At 42.3% G+C, this 24,938-nt stretch overlaps 1 protein-coding gene across 4 annotated transcripts in view; it reads left to right on the forward strand.

Moving 5' to 3' along the window:
• The window catches only part of SLC4A4 (solute carrier family 4 member 4), a 270,897-nt gene that overhangs the window by 154,967 nt on the left and 90,992 nt on the right, over window positions 1–24,938 (forward strand). For 2 of the 4 annotated variants that reach the window (XM_061583421.1, XM_061583423.1), the window contains exons 5-7: window positions 3,322–3,482; window positions 5,160–5,339; window positions 18,138–18,214. In XM_061583421.1, the coding sequence (XP_061439405.1) occupies window positions 3,322–3,482; window positions 5,160–5,339; window positions 18,138–18,214 (418 nt within the window). The remainder of the gene's footprint in view (window positions 1–3,321; window positions 3,483–5,159; window positions 5,340–18,137; window positions 18,215–24,938) is intronic. The other 2 variants (XM_061583422.1, XM_061583424.1) reach the window with 1 other exon arrangement.

A 24,938-nucleotide genomic window follows, 5' to 3' on the forward strand; every position in this document is an offset into this window, starting at 1 on the left:
GGAACTGTCAACGAAAAGGGCAGAACTGAATGTTTCCTTATTTTTCAGCTATGAAAAATAATGATTCTAGGAAAATTTGTCTGGACAAATCAGTAAGAAAACAAAGTCTTGTCTTTTTCTCCTTTTAGTTGTAGTTTAGGGCAAAGGGCAAATGCTGTTCTATGTAAAAACATATTTCCACACCTGAGGGCTGTTTCGTAACCACATGTAAGGATTGTAAACTCCTGACCTGATGGTAGCTTCCTTAGCTTTTAATAGCTGTGTGGGAGAGAGAGAGGTCTAGCAGGTGCAGAATTAAATCTCTCCCACTGTCAAGATGGGAGATCCAACACCTGCTGGTTTTCTCAGACATGCATTAAATTAATATTGTTTTGAAGAGAGATTACATAGGAATTGCAATGGATAAACTGAGATAGCGGATCAAACCTCAATAAAGGAAATTTAACTGTATTTTGGCTTGGACTTATGAATGGACAAACCAAGATTACAGTTGGCTGGCTAACCAGAATCAGAAATTATATTTTATTTTATTTTATTTTGCCTCCAAAATATTATATGTAATGAAAATTGCAATCATCATAATTTTACAGAAACAAAAGCCCATCAGCAGATATAACATAAATAAGATAGATAACACAAATTCTCTTCTTTGTTTTAAAATATACTTTCTTTAGATGTTATATAACACAAATTCTCTTCTTTGTTTTAAAATATACTTTCTTTAAATTCCTGATCTAAATTGTTGAAAAACTGTTTTGTACGTTTGGATAGGTTGCATTGCTTTTACAATCATCAATAATATACAGTATATTCAAATTTTCCTTAAATTTGTCCTACCTTTGAAACCATTGTTGCAGGTTTGTACTCACAATGGCTTGGTGTGATGTCTGAATTCAGGACATGGTTACTGCCATTGCTGTAGCTCCAAGGGCTACTGCAGTTTGAAATGGGAGTGCTGATCAGATGGAAAATGAAAACAGACAAGCAGCTGTAAACCGTAGTTTGTCCCGGAAGCTCGACCCATTAGGTGGTTTTAAAGTATTAGTAGTGCAAACCACGGTGTGGTGCGATGTCTGAATTGGCCTGGTTCTCAAGACATGGTGAGCAAAACTATGGCTTAGTGGAACTATGTGGCCTCCCAGGAGCTCATAGCCACTTGGATCCTCCCTAGCCCTTTTTTCTCCTGAGCCATGCCAAGCTAAGCCAAACTTTGGCTCTCTTCTCACTAACCACAATTGCAGCCAGGGTCTGTTCATGGCTATAGCTTAACCATGAGTCCTGGTTTCCTCAACACAGTAAACCAAAGCTTGGCACAGCAGTACATTACTGACGAGGAGCAAAGTGTCACGCTGGGCTCCTACTGGGAGAAAGGGTGGGATATAAATCTAATAAATAAAAGTGTCTGTGAGCTCTTCTCCGGGAGCCTGAATGTTCACGCAGTCCTGGCAAGCCATGTCTTACCATGCTGTGCAAACCAGGCCAATGTCTGGCTATGGCCAAAATTGCCAGGTGAGATCCTAGATGGTTGTAAAGTAATTAGCTGTTTTAAACAATGAATACATATCAGCATGTTAACACATGCATGAAATAGGGTTGATAAAATCAATGATTTTTTTTAAAAAAAATAAAAAATAAGATTTTTTAAATTTAAATTTTTAAATTTAAATTTTTAAATTTAAATTTTTAAAATTTATATTGTATTTCAAAATTTCTTAAAACAATTAGTAAAAAAAAGCCTAGGTCAAAGGTATCATCATGAATACTAATTATACAACTTCTAATTATATTCTGTGAATATGTTAACAGCAGCTTATGGAGATGGGAGATAACCTGGGCCACATTCACATTGTACATTTATTTCACTACTATTCCACTTTAAACAGTCTTGGTTTCCTCCCAAGAATCCTGAGAAGTGTAGTTTGTGAAGGGTGCTGAGAGTTGTTAGGAGACTCCTGTTCTCCTCAGAGAGCTAGAATTCCCAGAGTTCTCTGGGAAGTGGGAGTGACTGTTAAATCACTCTGAGAATTGTAGTTCTGTGATCAGGATAGGAGTCTCCTAACAACTCTCAGCACCCTTCACAAACTACACTTTCCAGGATTCTTTAGGGAAAGCCATGGGTGCTTAAAGTGGAATGATAGTGGAATAAATGTACAGTGTGAATGCGGCTCTGATCTGTTCTATTCTGCAGGTGATGCACATGAAATGAACTCTTTCTCTCTCAAGCCCTTGCCTCGCTGTAATTGCAAAGACAGAGAATGTCAATGAATAGAGAATTTGGGGAGATGGAGTAGCTCTGAACAAGGAAGAGACCACTGAAGTGGCAATCCAGCTCTTAACATCAGTAGCCTCTTCCGCAGGTGTAGAGAGAATCCCCCCCCCTTTGGACTAATTCATTCTAAACTGAGAAATAAGTTGGGAACTGAAAAAGCAGGAAAGCTTGTATTCCTTTTCCAAACAATCAACAAGGAAAACAAAGGTGAAGACTGAGTTAAGTGAGTTACCACCCAATATTTTAAGTTTCTCATGTTGACATTCAAAAATCCATGGGAATGTTTTGTTAATGTTGTTGTCTGTTGAAGAAGAAAACTAACCAGAAGAATAAATAATGTTTTTAGTACAATTTCTAAAGCCTGTTTGGTGGTGGTGATTCTGGCACATCAGGACAAAAATATCATGATTAATTGAACATTTGGAGCTGGTACATCTCCTGAATGACTTCACAAATTCATTCTGCTTTAGTACTAAAATGACCATATTATCATCCCAATTTTTTGATGAAAATGTATGTGAAAACTATTCAGAATAATTGCTTAGTGTGTACCTATCTTCTAATAAAACCTACATCTCTGAATATGTATTAAGGTTATATTATTAAACAATAATGTACTTCTGCTAAAAATGATGATTAAATAGAAACTTCCTCACTAGTGATTTAAACTGTGATTTAAATCATTAAAATTGAGTCCTTCAGAGAAGTAATTTAAATCATGATTTACATCAATTTGGTTTTAATCAAATCAACCCTGGGTGAAATTGAACTCAGTGGTTTCTTTTGACAGAGTAAAGGTCACTGTTCAATCAAGACTGGGGAAATAGTCATAAAAAGTATTACTGGAATGGAGGAAGATCCATTATAGCTCTGTGGTTGTAGAGGTATTTGTGCCTTCTGAGTAGCAAATAATAAACAGTAGGAGACGTAGAGACATGTTCTCAGTGGCTGGTCTACATTTTTGAGACTGTCTTTCACCATATGCTTCACAACAGGCTAACAGCAGCACTGCTTTGTAAGTTCATCTTCATTGACTCTTTTCTCCCTTACAGGTGGATAAAGTTTGAGGAAAAAGTGGAGGAAGGAGGAGAGAGGTGGAGCAAACCACATGTCGCCACCTTGTCTCTTCACAGCTTGTTTGAGCTGAGGACGTGTATAGAGAAAGGTTCCATCCTGTTGGATATGGAGGCCTCTTCGCTCCCTCAGGTAGTAGGTAAGTGGTTTCCAAGGCAGTGCCTTGTACTGTTGTACATTATAAGAACCGATCTGGTCCCTTGAATGGGATGTTGGATGTGGCCATGGAAGGGCAGGCATGTTATGTATGTATTTATTTATTTGAATAATTTTTATCCTGCTCCCAAAAGCTCCCAGAGTGGGTTACAGATCAATAAAAACAAGACAGTCCTTTCCCTCAGGCTTACAATCTAAAAAGACACAGCACAAAAAGAAATAGATTGAAAGGAGGAAATAAGCAAACTTGGGAAGCAGTTCTTTTAAGTACAAGTTCCTCTGATGACCTATTGGGATGGAAACAATTCAAGGAGAAGAGGACGGAGAAGTTGCTGGTCTCCCTGCTGTGTCAATGGTGTGGCCTTGCAGCTTATTCAATATTGTGGATAGCCTACCATGGTCCTGCAGATGTTTTGGACTCTAATCAGCCACAGCCAGCATGGCCAGTTGTCAGGAATGATGGGATCTGTAGTCTCCAAAACATCTGGAGGGCCGCGGGTTCCTAACCCCTGGCCTACAAAATAAGAATACTTGTGGGAGCAGAAATAGACTAGATTCGAAGCCATGTCTGAAGACTCTCTTCCACTGTGGTTCCTTTCTGTAGGTCCTGCAGAATTCAGTGAAATTGCAGAAAGAAATTCTGGATGTGAGCATGTGTTTCCCTTTTACCAAGAAAAACAGTGCTCTGTACTGCAAGATTTGTAAATAATAATAATAAGCTTACAGCCCAGTCCTTTCACATGTTTATATAAAAGTAAGCCCCGCTGTCTTTAGTGGGATTTCTTCTCATGCTAGTCTCCATGGAACTGCACACTTTAATTCCCATTGTTTCCTCTAAATACAATGTTGTGGGGTGTGGTTACAGAACATGAACTATATTAGCAGGAAGTGGGATGATAAAGGATATGGAGGAACAGAGGTGGAGGTAGGAGGGAAGTAGAGTAAGGGGCTAGGGGGAAGATGGAGAGGAGCTGGGCAAGACATGCGATTTCTCTCCATGTGGAATCTCTGTCCTAGTTTCCAAAATCTTCAGCACATACGGCTTGCATATTTACAACAATTCCATTGAAACATGAGAGCTAGAAACTTGATTGATTTATTTTAAAAAACTGGCCACTGTTGTTAGGACAGAAAAGTTCTGTATCAAATTCCAGGTGTTCCATGCAGAACATGCAAAACACAGCTTAAATTTTGCTGAGTGTATCACCATGAGATGTTATAATCATATGTGTTTGTCTGAATGTGCTGTTACTCCCAAGTTTGACTCAAGAACTTGACTGCTGAAGCAGTGGTGGGTTGTGCAGCTAACACTGCAATCCTGTGCTACCTGCTGAATTTGGAACTAGTGGCACATTTAGGTGACTGGGATGGTATTCTAATCTGTGCAGGCTGTTTGAGCTTGGGGTCCTCAACAGTATTAGGACAATGCAAAGACATACGTATTAATCCTAAGAAAACAAAAGGAAAGATGTCATTGAAACTTTGTTTGTTTGGACCAATTAAGCTGCAAAATCCTACATGTTTCCATAATTGGGTGGAGGGAAATTGACCAACCTAGCAGCAATCTTTGGAAAAAAATACTTAATTTTGTTTCATTGTTTTCTCTTTTTCTTCTCTCTCCCCTCCCAAAACCCTTGGTTGCACCTCTCCATGTCAACAGAGATGGTTGTTGATAATCAGATTGAGACTGGACTGTTGAAGCAAGACATGAAGGACAAAGTCACTTATACCCTGCTCAGGAAGCACCGGCACCAGACCAAAAAATCCAACCTGCGCTCGTTGGCCGACATTGGGAAGACTGTCTCCAGTGCAAGTAGGATGTTTACCAACCCCGATAATGGTAATGCAGAAGCCAGTGGGCTGTGGCTTCCTTAGAGAACCACTGAAACAAAAAACACTAACTCCATCACCGTCTCATGGCAACGCACCTAACCCCACAAGCAGAGTAGCAGACCATACTGAGCGACATATCAGTTATGGGTTCTGAAGGCTTCTTAATGCTGTGGCGCATCGCTCTAACCATATCTTGCTGGCTTACCAAGGAAAAATATGGACTTGTCTTGTTGTCATTACTCTAGGACAATCTCTTAGTTAACCACTTCAGCAAGTAAAGCTCTGAGTAAAGCATCTAGTGTTATACACACACACACACACACACACAGTGTGTCCTCTGAAATATGACATACTGAGTTATGCAGAGTCTGCTAGACTTGAACAGATTGAGAAAATAGGCCTGAAATCATTTGAATATTGGCGTGCATAACAGGCAGGCTACATAATATCAATTAATCAATCAAGATATTGATTGATTGATTGATTACATATATGTGTCACCTTTGTTCCAAGGAGCTCAGAGTGGTATATGTGGTTCTGCCCTCCCCATTTTATCCTCACAACAACCCTGTGAGGTAGGTTAGGCTGAGAGACAGTGATTGGCCCAAGGTCACCCAGTGAGCTTCTCGGGTGAGTGGGGATTTGAACTCTGGTCTCCCAGGTCACAGTCCAACATCCTAACCATTACACCACACTCCCTGTAGTCCTCTGTGCTGATCTGGATACTCTGAAGCAAGAGTTGGGAACCTGCAGCCCTCCAGATATTGTTGGACTCCAGCTCCCATCAGCCTCAGTTAACATGGCCAATGGTCAGGGGTGATGGGAGTTGTAGTCCAGCAATATCCAGAGGGCCACAGCTTCCCCACCTGCTCTGGAGGTTTTTGTTAGAATTCTGGAAATCAGTGCATCAGTTCCCCTCTCTGCCCCTGTGTCGTGTGGGTAAAAGTTTGAAAGTGCAATAGTGTTGTGTCAGAAAGCTTCAGGAATCAAAAAGACAAACGGAGCAATCCCCAGCGATACTAGTGTTCTGAAATCTCATGATTTCTGAGCTTCTCTTGCGATTTTGATTATGTGAGGTTTAGCCATGTATCACTGCTTGGATGAGAGGGGACTTCTTTTGCCTCTCGACATGCTAAGGGGAAAAATATGATTTTAGAAAAGAAAGAGAGAAGGCCAAGAATCAAAGATTCATGTTGCATATGGGTACTCACCTTACACACATACAAATGTTGCTATTCCAATAAATTAATATAGTTGTTCAAAGCTCCTTTTTGGACCACAAGCGGTAAGTTGCATCTTTTTATTTTAAAGTACTTAGCCCAAGGCTATGATGAGAAAAATGTTTGTATCTCTTAGGGGGCTTTGCACAGTAGGCGTATAAAGCAGCTTTTCACAACCTGGTGTCTTCGAGACATGGGGTTGGATTTAAAGGACATGGACAGGTGAGCAAGCAGGCTTGTAAAGGAGAGATGGAGAACTCTATCCTTGTTCTGTATCCAGAACAGGAGCCAAGCCGGCTGCCAGAGGAGAGGGGCCTCCTTTTTTTGCCCAGCATAGAGATGCTGCAAGAGAGAGAGAGCACTCTCAGTCTCTCCAGTACATAGGAAGCTGCCTTATATTGAGTCAGACCATTGGTCCCTGTAGCGCAGTATTGTCTACCCTGATCAGCAGCAGTTCTCCAGAGTTTCAGGCAGGAGTCTCTCCCAGCTCCTCCTGGAGATGCCAGGGATTGATCCTGGGACGTTCTGCATGCAAAGCACATGCTCTGCCACTGAGCTACAGCCCTTCCACAACTTTTATAAGTTTTGTGGGTTCATTTACAGAGTTGTTACAAGGACTACAAGATTATTTATCTGAAAGGTTTTGAACACTCTAAGGTTCCATGCCAGTAAGTGTGTTACCAAGACTGCACACACGGATGTGGAGCAGACATGAGCTCTGCACATCAATGGAAGGTGCACACACATCCCACACTAAATCTGTAGCCTTCCGCAAGTTGAATTGAGCAAAAAGGAATTACACTCCAGCAGGCAGGACAATTACGAAGCAACATGTTGGGATCAAAGCTAAAATTGTAGGCATGTTACCAAGTATCTGATAATAATACTTTGATGTAGCAAATTAGATAGTAATAAATAATAATGATAACCATGTAATTTGTAAACTTGATAGTAAGCCTTCCAAGTTGATCATCTCTCAAATCTTGTGCAGTTATGTAGTACAAAATTATGTTGTTCATTGGATTTCTGCCCCACTCTGAGGGCTTGATTTTATTTATATTTTTAAACATGCAGCGCCACTAGTGCACAGGGTGCCTTCCAGAGTTACATCAGCAAAAAAACATAAAGATTCCTGCTCTAAAGGAACTTCCAATCTAGCACTGAAAGCAGCATGGTTCACTAAAATGAATAAATAACACACTCGCGTAAAATGCAATATTTGATAAAAAAAAAGCCAGTGGCCCAAACCAAAACGTTACGGTCCTCACTTCCCAGTGTGGATAACACTGATTTGCATGATGCTTCGTTCAGGTTTTAGAAAGAAAGAAAAAAATCATGCTGTATATTTTGTTCCGTATGTGTCGATTTAGAATATTCTATCAGCTGGTTTGTGGTGATTTGTAGGAATTCTGTTGCTGAAGCTATGCTGAGTTAGGCTATTTAAACCTGGTTTCAATTGTCACTTTATGCGGCCTTTGATTCTGACTGTAAATCCACGTCTACACAAGCAGGACTTCCGTGGAATTATGTGGGCAGGGTCTTGTGCTTTTCTTTCCCAGAGGTAGCCTTGCCAGTCCAGTGTTTGGCTACTCTGTTCAGTGAGATAAGTGCTTTTGCTAATTTTTACTGTTGACATAAATTAGCAGCATCCTTAGCGAGAGTTGTGTTAATTCTGTCCCACATGCAACTGCTTCCTTGCCAACCGCTTCAGAAGCCTACTTGCTGCAACACTATCTGAGCAGCCTTAATAGGGAGCTTAAGAGACAAAATATTGCATCCCAACAAAATGGAAAAGAGGATAAAGGTCAGGACAAAGGACTCCAGGAAAGGGGAAAGTCCTCAAGAAGTAGGCAGGTATCTATCCAGGGCCGGCGTCAGGCATGCCAGGGCCCTTGGGCACCAGCCTGCACACACAAGCATGCCCCACCTATCTACCTTTCCCTTGAAGTGAATGCTGTGCATGCATGCATGCCATCAACCAAGATGGAGGCTGAGGCTTCTCTAAGGGGCTGATGCCTCCGCTGCCATCTTGGCTGATGGCACGCATGCGTGCTACGCATGCGCATACCTGCCATCAACCAAGATGGCAGCAGGGGCAGCAGTGCCTTAGGAGCCTGGCCTTCTGCATTTGCCAGGTCAACAAAGCAGGGCATTCTGGTTTAGGGTGAAGCCTGCAGCTTGCGCCACTGACTTTCTCTCAAGTATTGGTTCAAGGAGAAGTGGATCCGGAGGGCAGAATTTAAAGAGTGTGAGTCAGCATGATGGGAACATGGGAAGCTGCCTTATACGAAATGAGACCACTGGTCCATTGAGCTTAGTATTGTCTACACGGCCTGGTAGTGGCTGTGTGGTTTCTTTTTTTACAAAGGTCTTTCCTTGGATATGTCAAGAATTGAATGAGGGACCTTTTGCATTTGCAGGTGCTCTGCCATTGAGTTACGGCTCTTTCCAAGTAGTACCAGGAGTGGGTGTTTGAGGTATAAATAGCAGGAGTGAGGAGGGAGTTGTAGAAATATTTGTTTCTAAGATTTTGTGCTTTCCGTAAATGGCTTAGTCTCGGTTTCCCAACAAAGGAACACAAGTTAGGATTTTTTAAAAAATGGTCCTCACAGTACAAAGGAAAATCAAGTGGCTTGTGTTGGTTAACTTGCAACTCTCTTGTAACTTTGCAAGGTGCAGATTGCCAGCAGACCTGAAGTTGCAGCTTGTCATTTTAAAACAAAATGTAATTCTCTCTTAATTGCCACATTACCCCAAATTACTTATCTGCTTTCTTTTGAAGCAGTAGCATGATCCTTTTGTTAAATTTTTTTTAAAAGTATTCTTAAAATTGCGCATATTAAAGAGCTTTTCAACAAGCATCATCCTGTTTACATCTCGAGTGCTTCTATCATAGGGATGAGCTATCAAGGTGAAAAAGAAGTAAGAGTTAAAATGACACCACTGTGGGAGGCAGTGATTTAAATGAATGAAGCAATTATATAAGCATAAGAAGACAGGTTTCTAAACCTGCAAATGTCATGTTTTGTTAGGAAGATAAGAGCAAGCCAGCAATGCTTCTTTTTTTTTAAAAAAAGCATACACAACTCCAGGTAACAGGAAAAGAGATAATTCTTACGGCTTTTTGTTTGTTAAAAGAAGCATAATCAGAACAAACAATGTCACAGTTCTCATGTAACTGTAAACCATGGTAAAGGACAGGGGTGGAGAGCTTTTTTCAGCCTGAGGGCCACATTTCCCTTGTGTGGAACTCTCTGCCAGAGGCAAAAGTGGGTGGAACAATGAATGTGACCCATATTTTTATACAATAGCCTTTCCCAACTGTTGGGTCCCCAGATGTTGCTGGACTATAGTTCCCATAATTCCTGACCATTGGCTATGCTGGCTGGGGCTGATGGGAGTTGTAGTTCAGCAACATCTGGGGACCCAAAGGTTGGGAAAGGCTGCAATAAACTACATTCCAGCCACACAAAAGTCAGAGACTCCTACACTTGCCTACACACACATTTCTCCATCCAAGCATGTTAAGAGGCATCATCACAGTTCATAGACACATTCTGAGCCAGGCAGAAGCGCTCAAGGTGGCTGCGGAACTGGGCCAGTGAGGGGTGTAGCTGGGGGAGGGGGCATGGGCTACAGAGAGTCCTGAAGGTCAGACGGAGGGGCCTGGAGAGTTGTATTTGGCCCTGGACCTGAGATTCCCTGCCCCCATTTTAGTGCTACATGAGTCCAAGCTGGGACTTAGGCTTTCACGCTCCCCTCCCCTCCCTCTCCTCTCCTCTCCTCATTGCACATGGTTAGAAGGAGAACTTCTGCCAAATTCACTTTTGTTTTCAAAAGGTTTTGGCTTAACATTATAAATGAATCAGGGATCCTGGTTTAAAACAAAACAATGGTTAGTTAAACAGGCCAGCTTCATAAGCCATGATTTGAAGCTGGCTGGTTTAGAAACCGACCAAGATTTTTTTAAAGTGAAGCTAAAGAGTCCTTGTTGAGTGGGAGAAGAGGAGAGGTGAGGGGAAAGTGTGGAAACCTAATGTTTCATTTTGGCTTGTGAAGACTCCTCCACATAGTATTAAACTGTGTTTTAGCATTGCATGTGAATGTACCTGATAGGCAGGGTTCTCTGAACATTGTACTTAAAGCCATAATCAAGATTCTGCAACATGAAAAGCAATATTCTGCAATCTGTATAAATCACTGTTCTTCAACCTTGGGTCCCCAGATGTTGGATTACAAGTCCCATCATCCTTGGCCATTAGCTAAACTGCCTGGGGTTGATGGGAGTTGTAGTCCAACAACATCTGGGGATCAGATGCAAATCAGACTTTTTATGATTTCTCTTCAGCTAATCATGAGAAGCTGGGAGGCATATAGAATACTGAAACCCCTTCTTCTACCCATTGAAAGTCTTTTTCTGCAACTCCTCTGGCACTGCATCCATAAGGTCTAGATACTTGTTGTTTTTTAAAAAAATCAAAAGCTGAGATGCTTTGGAAGCTTAATACTGTTCCCAGTACCACAGTGTGCAGTTTTCCTATGCTTCCATTAAAATGTTTTACTTATTACAATGTATTTATTTACTTACTACATTTATATCCCACCTTCCCTCCAAGGAGCTCAAGGTGGTGTACATGGTTCTCTCTTCCTCATTTGGTAACAACCCTGTGAGGTAGGTTAGGCTGAGATGTAGTGACAGAACAATCAAAGCCACTTATAAGAACGTAACATAGTTGAAATACTAACTACATTAAACAAACCCATTAAAATACATTTTAGATACCAGAAAACTGGCAGAAGTCAAACATTGACAGCAATACAAAAATTAAAGATAGCTTCTAAATAGCTCTAAGAGCAATGATTCCTTTTAATAAGAATATAACGGAGAGAAGCGAGACACTTCGCCTGTTTTAAGTCAGACTTTTTGCATCAGTCACTCAAATGTTGATTACAAGCAGCCAAGCGTTAAAGAAAGTACAAAATATAAAAAAATACAAATAAATAAATAAACAAACCAGACACAGAAGAACACAGGTGACAAGTTACAAACTAACAGTTATAAAAATCTCCAAGGATTGAACAAGAAACTGCCTCATAAGCAGATAAAGTCTGTGGCCTCTAAGATCTGCAGCAAGTGCAGGCATGTGTCATTGGTGGAGGAAATGCTTGCTTGAGATGGAGCTTGCAGCCACATGAGCAGGGTGACAATGGGATGCCTAAATCCTAGTATTAACTAAGATGCATGGTGTCTGCATTTTGCATAGCTGATGACATATTCCATAGGAAAAGTGGCAGGGCAGACTGCGCTAGACTGGCCCATGGACAGCTCCAAGTGCGCAACTAGCTTCAACCAAGGTTGGGAGTAGACTGAGGCTTTATACGCCTCTGTTTCCAGACTACCTTCTCCAGACTCCACCCCCTTTAGAGAACTCCAGAGCCTTAAAGGACCAACTGTATGGGCTGAAGACAGGCGCTCCTCCTCCGTCCCATTGCCTCCCTCCGTGCACTGTTGGAGTGGTGATGTGTGATGAGAAGCTCCTGGTTCTTTAGGCTCAGGGGAAGGTACCTGTGAGGGTCCAGGTTCCAGCGCTGAAGACTCTGGTGGTCTAGGAGGTTCCTCTGGGTGTTCCTGCCCACCAACCTTAGGTGCCGTGATCAGCTCGCAGCCCTGACCCAGCTCCTCATCTGGTGCCCTTGTAGCCTCTGACTTTATGTCCAGATCACTGCTTCATAAAGGGGTCATGACAGTTGGACCCAAGTTAGTCCAGGAAATGGGAAGCTTAGACAGATAAACAGGGTGGCTCAGGTAATTACATCTATTGGAGCTATCCATGTTGGACCAGAAGACGATCCTTTTGGCGTTAGCATAGTTCTTTAAAGTTTTGAAGCTTGTCACCAATAAATGTTGGGTCAAGAGAAGTGATTAGCATGACTCTAAATTTAAGCTAGTAGCCACATTAGAAATAAGAAACTTGGTGATTTCACCACTACCCTTTAGTATAAAACAATAGTTTGGAAACATAGAATTTATCATTTATTTATCATGATTACTTATTTAAACTAAAAGTTGTTAAAATGCATCAAGAAGGCAGTAGTTGACAATAAGGCTTATTGTTGGACAGAACAATGGGACTTTATTCCTTTAAGTTCTAAGTATCTAAATAATGCAATAGCAGAGTTTAGAAATAATGAACGTAGAAAGAGGAGCAGAAGAGGAGGGTTGTGCAAAATAAGCAATGTTACCCCAGGTGACACAAATCATTAACACATTATTTGAAGTGGTACAAAATGGAATAGATTTTTGTTCATTGTTGTGCATGTTGGCTATGAATAACAGCAAAAACAGAAGACATCTTCTTTCTCAATGTGCAGATGCCAATGTCAGAATAATGATTACAATCCAATAACAGTTCGCAAAGGATTTGGCTATCCTCTGTCGCTTTGGTTGTGGAGTTACCTGCAGTTGTTTACAAAAGTTTTTGACAGTGAATTCTTTGCTTCATTGGATAGAGGTGATCAGAAGAAGGTGTTTAGAAATGTAAGAACACACACCAGACTTTATTTATCTGCTTGCTGTGATAGCAGTAGTTCTTCTTCTCCTTCTCCTTCTCCTTCTCCTTCTCCTTCTCCTTCTCCTTCTCCTCCTCCTCCTCCTCCTCCTCCTCCTCGCTTAGTTGCCAGAACCAATTATTAAAATATATCCAATGAGTCTTCTCTGAGTAGGACTTAGCTGAATGCAACCCATTATATTACACTGAACAAATTAAACCAGAACTGTCACTAGAAGCTAAAATGATGAAACTGAGGTTTTCATACTTTGGACACATAATGAGAAGACCTGAGTCACTAGAAAAGACAATAATGCTGGGAAAAACACAAGGGAGTAGAAAAAGAGGAAAGCCAAACAAGAGATGGATTGATTCCATAAAGGAAGCCACAGCCCTGAACTTACAAGATCTGAACAGGGTGGTTTACAACAGATGCTATTGGAGGTTGCTGATTCATAGGGTCGCCATAAGTGATAATCACCTTGAAGGCACATAACAACAACAAATCATTGGGCAAACTAGGAATATTTAGACCCAGACAACAAAACTATGGACATTCACTTTCTGTGTCATGGAGAAAACCTGTTCTGTCCACATACTTCTAGCTGTTGCTTCCTTGCTTTTGGAATTCTCTGAGCGTTTAAGCTTTCAATAAAAGACCTTGCTTTATTATTTTATTTTATTTATTTTTATTTTTTGGCATCCTTACATCTCTGTATAGAGAGACAAGCAGAAATCTTTAATTTCACAGTTGCTGCTGTAAGAATGCATTTATCCTGTAGTGCCGGGGTAGCCAACATGGTGCCTTCCAGATGTTATTGGACTACAACTCACATCTGCCCTCAGCCAGCATGACCAGTGATTAGAGATTATGGGAGTTGTAGTCCAACAGCATCTCGAAGGCTCCATGTTGGCAACCCCTGTTGTAGTGCAAAGTGCATATGGGCTTTGTGATCAGAGGTTTTGTATGATGCTCCTGGGGGGGGTATATAAACTTTATGTAGTTGCAAACAGATAATGGCTATAGTAATGAAATAGTATGCATGCTTTTCCTGTAAATATAAGCATTAAAAAGATAATTTAAATCGCCCCTTTTCTGGGTGATTGAAAGTATTGTTAATGTGCTTTTTTCCCAGTCATTCTAGCCATGGTTGTGCTTGAGCATAGTCTCTCCATGACTACGAAGCCCTTACCACATCAACTTTATTATAGCGTCTTATTCAAAAAGAGGTCAGTTCTTGTGACAAAATAAAAGTCTGGCTGTTTGGACCACTGCCTAAACAATAGGGTGGTCCCTATGGATACAGAAAAGGCAAGAGGCTTGGGGTACTTTGGGGCACTATGTGCATAAGCTTCCATAGGCTGGAAGATTCCTTGGAGCAGAGGTGGGTAAGCCCGTGGTGGATGTGGCTTCAGATGTTGTTGGACTCCAACTCTCATTGGCCCCAGCCAGAATGGCAAAATACTCAGCGATGAATGACAGGTTCTCCACCCCTGGTCTAGTTGATTGCTGAGATTTTCTTTCAAGTAAATAAAATACTATTATTCAGAGGGCTGTAATATTTTGCAGCCTAGGGCTCATTCCCAGAGCTTAGTTTTCATATCTGCTCTAGCAAGGAAAATGGTTGTGTGAGTCGGCCATCCAATCAAAGGACAAATTCCCACAAACTATGGCCGAAGTCTAACTAGTTTCCTGGATTGGGCTATGAGTAAGCTGCAGCGATGATCTTGCATCGCTCAGGTTCCTTTTTTCTCCCTTTTATTTTAAATATTTAATACACACAATTTTTTTTTACAAGTTTGAAAGCTACAAAAGGGCAGATATTACAAAGCACTGAAAACGCACACAGTGCCATTTTCACAAGTCCACAGCTACAAGAAGCTGGCAAAATTTAACATCTGAATTGTCTCTAATTGAGGTGCGAATATGTGCGGCTCTCTCTGGTGTGTGAACATGATTGTCTGAATGCTTTTCTGTCTTAACTCTCTTGCTTCTGCAGTTGCTGTTGCTCTTCTCTTTCTCCTCCTCCTTAACTCTGCTGTCTTCCTTCTCCTCTTCTTCTTTGCTGCTGCTCTTGACTTGTGCTCTTCCTCCTGCTTGCAACACTAAAGCCCACAGACCACTTGAGAGTTCTGTGCCCTGCCTAGCAACTCGCACGTTGGATGATGAAATCCTGGTGCAGCGCAGCCCCAGCATGGGATGGCTAAGTAAGTGAATGGCGGAGAGGGAGTGCACTACCCAGGGAACAGTGTGCTTGAAGGGTGTGCGCGCATGCAGGGGTCATTCTGGTGATACCAACATGCAGAAAATGTGGGCTACAGAGAAAAAAAAGTTCCCAAATATTTTATTTATTTATTTAGAAATACTTGCAGCCCATCCTACCTTTGCCTGGTCAACAGAGCAGTAGTGTGTGGCTGCTTCATGTCAGTCTTTAGCCCACCTCTTCTTAAACTTCCACCTCAAGCCACCGCCCTAAAGGACCCAGAACTAGAGATTCAGGCATGACTGCTCAGCTCTAGTGTGGTTCTAGGTCCTTCACTTGATGTATCTAGACCAGTTCAGTGCTGGATGGTAGCAAAGTTGGGACGTGGGGACTGATTTCTTTTCTGTGATGCTACCGAACTGAACTCCCCAGGCTTGCTTGTGTACATGATCAGATATCTTCCTGCAGTGGGGGTGGTGCTGGAGGTTTATCACGTATCACATGTGAAATGTTACAGTTCACCTTTCCTCACTGTGCCTGAATGAAGATTTTGGAGCAGAGTTCCATGTCTGAACCCAACATGGAACCACTGCACCTACAAGCTCTGTAATTGGCTTTAATTGCTTGCTTAGTGCACATGGTCTTTATGTGAGTTGGAAGCAAAAGTGAGCTGAAGTGTGTCTGAGGGCCTCCGTGGGATTATTATGGACCCTCAACCAACCAAGTCAGGATGATTTTGTTTTTCCCTTGTGTGAATCCTAAATCTGTAGGTCAGTCAACTTGCGCTTGTTGTACTATCTTCAGCTGGTAAGATGAGCAAATCTTTCTTTTCTTCTTTCTGTCATCTTAATTGTTTTTTATTCCTTGTTTTTTATATTTATCTTTTATTGATCATTAAAAGTTCAAAATTTTCTTATTAAGGCCTCTGAATGTTAGCTAAAGTAATTGCAGGGAACCAGTTGCTAAATTGGTATGATAGGGTCAGGTGTTGGCTTGACAGTCAAGAGTGTCTGTCTTGCTAGTTGCCATCTAGGCGTGTTAGTGAAGTCTTCTGGCTAGTTAGGTGTGACCTTAATAGAATCCAGCCAAAATTAAGCACCCATTGATTCAAGTGGGGGAGAGTTAGGAATTTCTCCAAATAAAATCAGTGAGACTTGTGTTTACCTTTTTTGGATTGCATTTGGCATCTACCTAAATTTATCCTCCACACAACCCTGTGATCCATTGCGCCAGCAGAGAAGTGTTCTGTTTGTGAACTTCCTATCAGTGAATCACAGTGTGTGTGTTGCCTGTACCATCAGGCAATCCAGAATGTTATGTTGGCATAGCATTTCATTATGGACTATAAGATGCAGGGACTGCACATGAATGACTTAGGTCGATGGAGCAAGAATGGCAAATCCTCTTCTGGCCTCTGTGGAGCCAGTTATGTCACAGTGCAGTTCTCTGCATCTGAAATCTGGGATTTAAGTCTGCAGGCAACATCACAGGACAGATCTGTTTCATGGGCTTCCATTTCCATCAGAAGTAACCCTTTCTTTAATTTGCAGCAGGTAACTTCTTGATGGATTGTGGGGCTTTGATGAAATCTGATATGTCTGCTTATCACCCACAGAATTAGCATAGCTTAATTTAATTAACAAATACAACTGGGTTTTTCCTACTTGTTGCAGTCCAGAAAATTCTAATTCTGTAATGTTTAGCGGTGTTATGCATGCATTTACAGGAGCAGGAAATTAGACTGGTGATTGGTTTGAGAGTCTTATATATATATCCCTAAATGGTACAGGGAGTGTGCAGAATTTGCAGATTTTTTATTATTAGCTCCCAAATAATTAAGAGCAAAGGGAGGAGCGATTGGGAGAAACTAAAATTGTAAGTTAAACAGGACATGAGCAAGGTTCAGAAGGATATCTATATCTATATTTAGATATATATAGATATATATATAGGCATTTCCCAGCAACCTAAATCCACAAGTAGTTTCCTGTTCAGTAGCATCACTTGGAGTCCTTCTGAACTTTATGATCACATCCCAGAGCTGTTTATTTTTGTAGGCCGCCTTGTCTCAGGCATCAGTCCTATGCACTCTTAATAAAGTGCTCATGCCCAGTTTGACTTACATTTCACTTTTGAGTAAACAGTCTCAGGATTGCATTGCACAGCTGCCAGATCTTTATACCATTTCAGAAGAATTTTAGTTTCTCCCTCCTCCCTTTGCTCTTAATTATTTGGGAGCCAATGATAAAGAATCTGCAAATTCTGCACACTCCCTGTACCATTTAGGGATGCTTTTACATTTAGTGCTTAAAAACGGTAGCATGCTAGTTTTACGTTAACCTTCTCCACATCTGACATGACGTAGTAGGGTGCGGAAGCTGTTTATATGCCATGGCATCATGCAGTTAGCCTTTACAAGCTGTGTCTGGCCACCTTAGTGGCACAAATGGTGCTGCCTTCTCGCTGCCCTAAAAAATGGAGTCACCCATAAAGATAAGAAGACCCCTGCTGCATCAGGCCAAAAGTTCATCAGGCCCTACGTCCTGTTCCCTGCAGTAGCCAATGAGATGCTTCTAGGAGGTCCGCAAGCAGGACGCAAAGGCAGTAGACCTTCCCAAATGGCCTGTTGGGGATAAAGGAGTGATGTTGGAGAGTGCCATATAAACATATTCTGTAATTGCTTGGTGTCGGTACTTGCTTTAGCAGATAGCAGCTGTCTTGAGCTTTTAAATACCTTTCACATAATTGGCAAGCTGCCCTGGTCAAGTATCTCTGTGTTCTTTTTAGTAGGTTACAAATGATGCTTTAACTGGACTTGATTTTATACTTGCAGGCAGCCCAGCCATGACGCACAGAAACCTGACTTCCTGCAGTTTGAACGACATCTCTGACAAACCTGACAAAGAGCAGGTAAGCCTGGAGTTCCTGATTGTCATCTCCTTACAAAGATGACAGGAGACCATGTGATGCTCAGGAGGAGATGAGGACTTGATATGACTGGAATGGAGTGGTAAGGGGCGGGGGCGGAGGAGGGAGGCATAAGCAGTCGGCTTGTTGGAATGTTTAAGCCATTGTCTTACTGCCAGTGATGAGATGATGGCTCCTGACTTGGTGGTTTGGCACTTTGCCTACCAGATCCTGCCATTTCCCCCCACATCCTTTCAATAGACAACAATAACCCTGCCTATCCTTTTTCTTCTTAGAGAGGAAAATTCTAAATCCTGCTAGAGTTTTCCCTCTACCTTATTTATATATTTATAAATTTATGCCCTGGAGCCCAGGGTGGCAAACAAAAACACTAAAAGCACTCTAAAACATCATAAAAACAGACTTTAAAATATACTGAAACACAACATCTTTACAAGCCCTCACCTGCAGAGCATAGTGATCAACTGGGTATATAAGGGGTAAGGCGATCTTTTAGGTTTCCTGGTCCCAAGCTGTATAGGACTTTGTATGCCAAAATCAGCACTTTGAACTTAGCCCAGCAGCTAATGAACAGCCAGTGCAATTCTTTCAGCAGCAGGGTGACATGTTGGTGATACCCTGCCCCAGTGAGCAGTTGCACTGTGACATTTTGTACCAGCTGCAACGTTTATATACTGCTTGATTGTAATAAAACCTCTAAGTGGTTCACATAAGGTGGTAAAATGCAGGTGGTTTGCAGTTTTCTTTCTTTCTTTCTTTCTTTCTTTCTTTCTTTCTTTCTTTCTTTCTTTCTTTCTTTCTTTCTTTCTTTCTTTCTTTCTTTCTTTCTTTCTTTCTTTCTTTCTTTCTTTCTTTCTTTCTTTCTTTCTTTCTTTCTTTCTTTCCACCCTCTGCCCCATACCCTTGCTGTATCCAAGCGTCTTAATTATCAATCAGTTTTAAAAATGCATCCTTCTCTGAAACAAGGAGCATAAGCAAAGTTTAGGCAGAGACAAACCAGGTTTATCAAATGATGACATAGCTTGAATGGCCTGTTTAGTTGCTAGCATGTGTCGTAGATTATTGTTACATGTTACACCAGCCTTGCCAGACTTGGAGCCCTCCAGGCAACTCCCATCAGACCAAGCCAGCATGAACATTGGTGGTGTTGTAGGGCCAGTAGTGTAGTGGTAAATTCAGAAGTGCAGGGTCCCTTCATGATAGTCAAAGCCACACCCCCTGACAGCCACGCCCCCTTTCCACTTTCCCTCGTCTTCTTTGCTCTCCATGTTGTCTCTGAGTTCCCACTCCACAGACGTCCCTAAAAGCCAATCAGCATGAAAGGGAGGGCTGGGTGTTAAGTACTGTGAAGAGTCTTCTCAGTGGCTGTTTTACCTCCTTTCACTCTGCTTGGCTCCAAACAGCACGAGAGGACAAGGACTTGTCAGTGGCTAACATGCCTTGTACGATTGGCTCATACAAGGGATCTGGCTGTGACCCTGCTCCCTAAAATGAAAGGAGTCTATGACCCCTTGCAACCTTGGAAACTCACACCCCTGTGTAGGGCTCCTCCCCTCCCCACAGCTTTGACAAATCATACTCCATGAATGCCTTTGGGTAACATTCCAAGGGAGGATGCTGAGGCTATTTCTGAAGTTTTAAGCCTGGCTGGTTATGCCACTAAACATGAAGGTTTAAAGTCCTTTCATCCTAACACCAATTTGTTACATTCCCCCCTGCCCAAACATACATACAGATTTTTTTAAAAAACAAACACAAATTAAGGTAATTAGGATTATGCAGTGATTGCAAGGCAGAGTACTGAACCTGGCCTTTATATTATTTCATTAAAAAGGGCTACAGGTCAGGATCTGCAGAGGTAAATCAGATGCATATAGAAACATGCAAGTGAATATGCATTAAAGTGCAGGTGTCGTTTGCTGTGGTGCATCACATCCAGCAGCTAAACCTTTTAATGTTGATCTCCATCCCCGTTCAAGCACAACGGCTGATGCTTATGCATGACTAGAATTGGACTAGGGACGTAAAATGGCTGCATTTATTTAATTCTATTTGTGGACCACTTCCTATAAAACATCTCAGAGCAATTTAACAATAAAACATCAACAATAAAAGCATATGTAGCAATTTCATATATAAAAGCAACTAAGGCAATTTCCTATATAGAAACAATTTCAAATCCAATACAGATATACATTGGGATACAGATCTCCACTTAAAAGGTTTGTTGAAAAAGGAAGTTCTTCAATAGGTGCTGAAAAGCTGGTGCCTGTTTGATATGTAACAGGAGGGAGTTCCAAAGGGTTGTTGTCGCTAAGCCGTCATACAGAACAGACCTCCTGATGAGATGATACCTGCAAGAGACTCTCTTCTGCAGAGCATCTGGATCAGTTTAGTATATAAGGGATTAAATTATCTTTAAACTTTTCTAAATTTTTAAAATGTTTTCTAAATATTTCCTTGTGCAAATATAACAAAATAAATCCAATGCAGCTTTCTAAATAAACCCAGAAAAGCTATTATCCTGCAAAATTTTTTCCTAAGCTGCTATAGGCTGGCAGTGGACGGGGCGGAAAGTTATGTTTCCCTGCTGGGAGCCTGCTTGGTTTCTATGCTGGGTGAAGGGGAGGGATAGAGTGCTTTATCCTTCCTCAGCCAGCCGGCACATCCACACACAGTTCATTGTTGCCAGTGACTAAAAGGTGAGTGCTAAATACAAGCCTGTTCTAATGTCGAAGTATGGCAGGCCATCAGCTGCATGAAGCACAGAAAATTGAATGCTAGATAGCCTCTGGTAGGGAAATAATTTTGCTAAAATCGAACTTGACACTGGACCCTGCAAAGTGAGCCTGAATGCTGCAAGTTTCTGCAGCTTTTTTAAAAAAACCAATCACATTTAACTTTGCTTTGCTAATGTGAAACTGAGAAGCCTGTTTTTGCTTTGCTATGATTAAAATGACAAGCCTGTGTCTTTGCTTCACAGCATGTGTCTTTGCTTTGCTCAGCCTGCTGTGTCTTTGCTCAGCCTGCTGTTTGCTTTGCCAATGTGAAATTGACTGGCTGTGTGTACACTCTTTGCTAACCTTAAACTGACAAACCTGTGCCTTTGCTTTGCTGAAACTGACTATCCTGTGTCTTTGCTATGCATTAAAGCGATTTTTTGCTTTCTCCCAGGGCTGGGGGAAGGATCCAATACCATTCAGGAGGAGGGGGAGATTTGGTGGGTGGACAGGCACTGGGCAGATGAAAAAGCCCCTTTCCTTTCCAAAAGAAAAACACTGATATCAATATCGTTATTTTTGGAAGGGAAAAAATCGGAATGGAAAAAGCAAAGGATAGGGGGAAAATAACTAATCTGCCTGCCAGTTTGATGGAGTGCAGTCGAACAGGGACCATCAAACTAATTCCATCCCTAGTCTCTGGTCACTCTGGTGCCTAAACTAATTGCTTGGGTGGATGTAAGAACATAGGAAGCTGTGTTATACTGAGTGGTCCATCTAGCTCAGTATTGCCTACACTGACTGGCAGCGGCTCTCCAGGCTTTCCGACAGAGAGTCTCTCCTACCTGGAGATGCTGGAGACTGAGGAGAGGAAGGGGAAATCCTGTTGCAAGAAGTGAACTCCACTTGCACAGCACTGGATACTACCCCATAAGTTTGATCGTCAAGTAAGTGGTCTTGCTTGGTGCGCTTGCATGTGTACACAGAGAGTAGAAAAAATTTCACAGCTGCCTACCTTGTCTCTAAGCAGATTATTCTGTGGTGCAAAAGGCAATTGGATTCTGTGTCCCTTGAGCTTCAATTATGCTCCTAGGTTGTATAAAAGTTCTATTTCATTGCAGGTCAGTATGTTTTAACTGTTAAAGCAACCAATTTAGTATGCATCCTTATTCAGACACTGATTTATTGATTTATAGTTTATATTAATTTTTATATTAATAGTTTAAACAAGCTTTTTCTCTCTCCCTACCCTGTCCATCATGCTTCCCATGAATGAATTGTCACTTTATTCGTGTCCAGGAGATAAATGGAGTTTCCATTGCTTCTGGTGACCCTGTGCTTTTTAGCATCAACTGCCTGCAAGTATGTGGCATCAGTATATATATTGCTAATTGCTGTGGGTGCTTTAATATATATTAAAGCACCCAGAGCAATGAGAAGGTGGTGGAGATGCATTTTTGCCTTGTTTTCTGAACCTGCATGCTCCACCAAGTATTTTTCTCTTACTGTTTCTAAACTTCATGTAGCCAAACCAAAGTTTAGGCTCTGCTTCTACAGTAGGATGGTACAGCATGGTTACAGTAGCATGGTCACGTCATACAGTTGCATCATGTCACGTGGATGAGGTCTCTGCCAAAGGGGGGCAGAATCATGTGGGTTGTACTTGGTGGCCTGTCTCCCTGCTTCCCCGTTTTTTTCTTCTGGTTCTGCTTTCAAATAGAAATTCATACTTTCCGTTGCATAAATGTACCTTGCTGCTTGTGAAGAACAAAACGCTTTTTGAACGTGGCTTTTGTGTTTAGAAAACATGTTGCACAGGAGGTGTTTTTAGGGTGGAACTATGAGGTAGCCCCATATCAAGTCTCCGTCTCCCTTTCTGTAATCTTTAGCTGAGGGGTGAGTGACTTCAGGCCCGTGGACCAAGTGCGCCCCCTGGTCCACTCTGGTTAGCCCTTGACTCTGCCCAGGCCACACCCACTTCCCAAGCCACTCCCCCTCTCACCAGCCATGCTCCACAACTTGAGTGATTTGGCCTGGCTGGAATGTGCTGTTGAACTGTGATAATGCCCCTCGCTTTCCTGGATGGGGAGGTAGAAGGGGGTGTGTATGTAGGAACTTCTGGTTTTTGTGTGGCAGGAATGTAGCCTGCTGTGCAAAGGTGTTGCTGTGTCACTTTTGCCACTAACTAACTAACTAACTAACTAACTAACTAACTAACTAGCACCCACACATATATTTAAAAACAAAACCCAGTTTGCTTCATAACTTATTCCAGGAGTGAGTATTTCTCTTTGGCTAGTACTTTATTCACTTGCCATGCTTGGGAATGGCTGATGAAGCATGCAAATGTGAACTCTCTGATAATAAAAGGGATGTGGAGACTGCAAGGCAGTGCATGGTGTGCTAATAAGGCAGGTCAGCAGGGAAGAACTAGTTTAAAATAAGAAGCACTGTTTGGTTCCTCGTTAACACAGGAAAACAGTCTTGGAACATGAAGAAAACTGGGTATTAAAAACCTTCCTGTTATCAACACCCCACTAGGAAATTTGCTCTTAGGTTCCAAGCATTTAGTGTTGATCTTCAGGTTGCCAATTTATATTTTATTTTATTGCAAAAAAGACTGGCCTCTTGGGCAGAGCTAGGGCAGGTAGAGGCTGAGCACAACCAGGGTGTTGGCAACGCAGACTATTGTTAGGGGTGGTGCTTGGTGGAATCAGGTGAGGAGATAATAGAATATGGAAGGCAAATGCAGAATGCAAGGCAGGATCTTGGAGTTAGGGTTTAGACAAGGGTTGGGGAACACTTTTCAGCTCAAGGACTGCATTCTCCCATGGGCAGCCTTCTGGGGGCACATGGGCAGGGCAAGAGGCAAAAAGGTGTGGAACAACAGGTGTATCTCTTACATTTTGTACACTAAAAGTGCAAAGTACACCCCCTCAACCCTCCACTTCTTTAACACAATCATGATCCCAGTTCAAAGCCATGTTCCAGCCAGGCAAAAACACTTGAGGAGAACACAGAGCAGGGGGATTAAGGAGTGGAGTCAAGGAGTAGGGCAACGGTGGGGAACCTTTGATCTTTCAGATGTTGCCGAACTACAGCTCCCATCATCCCTGGCCATTGGCCGTGCTTGCCGAGGCTGATGAGAGTTGGAGTCCAACAACACCTGAAGGGCCATGGGTTACCCATTCCTGCTCTAAAGCACTAAACAAATGCTGCTATTATATTATTAGTTTAGCATCCAATGGTCCCCACACTTGGGATGGAGGGTATGGACTGGGACGGGGGTGTGACCTGGGAAGAATCCCAAGGACCAGAGAGAGAGCCCTGTAGGGCTGCATCCAACCCCTGAACCTGAACTTCCCAACCCCTGATTTATCCAGATGGGTTATAGGTAGAATCTGGCAGGAAATGGCAGGTCACTGGATTTTCAGACCCAGGTAATCAGGGCCAGTCCTACCATTAGGCAGACTGTGGTGGCTGCCTCAGGCAGGAGATGCTGAGGGGTGAGGAGCTGCGGTGGGTTGCTGAAGGGCAGAACTATGTGTGCCAACAAGTGGCCTGCCCTGTGGCCTCTAAGCTGGACTGCTGCCTTTTGGTACAGTGGACTGTGCTGCCTGGTTGCAGCACTGAAGTAAGATGAGGTAAAAGGCCACAGCTCAGTGGACGAGCACCTGTTTTGCATGCAGAAGGTCCCGGATTCAATCCCAAAAGCTCTCCAGGTAGGGCTGGGAGAGACACCCTGTCTGAAACCCTGGAGAGCTGCTGCCAGTCAGTGCAGACAATGCTGAGCTAGGTGGACCAATTGTCTAACTCATCATTGTTCCTATGGAGCTTCCTATGTTCCTATTCAACTGCCACTCCTGTCAGTTTCTATACCTGGGCAGCAGAGGCATCCTCAAGCAGCAAAATGTCTTGGGTCAGCCCTACCAATAATGGTTGCAATATAGAATGCAATTTTACTGGTTGGGCCCGTAAAACACCAG

The sequence above is a fragment of the Rhineura floridana genome, chromosome 9, assembly GCF_030035675.1.
Source record: "Rhineura floridana isolate rRhiFlo1 chromosome 9, rRhiFlo1.hap2, whole genome shotgun sequence".
Lineage (NCBI taxonomy): Eukaryota > Metazoa > Chordata > Lepidosauria > Squamata > Rhineuridae > Rhineura > Rhineura floridana.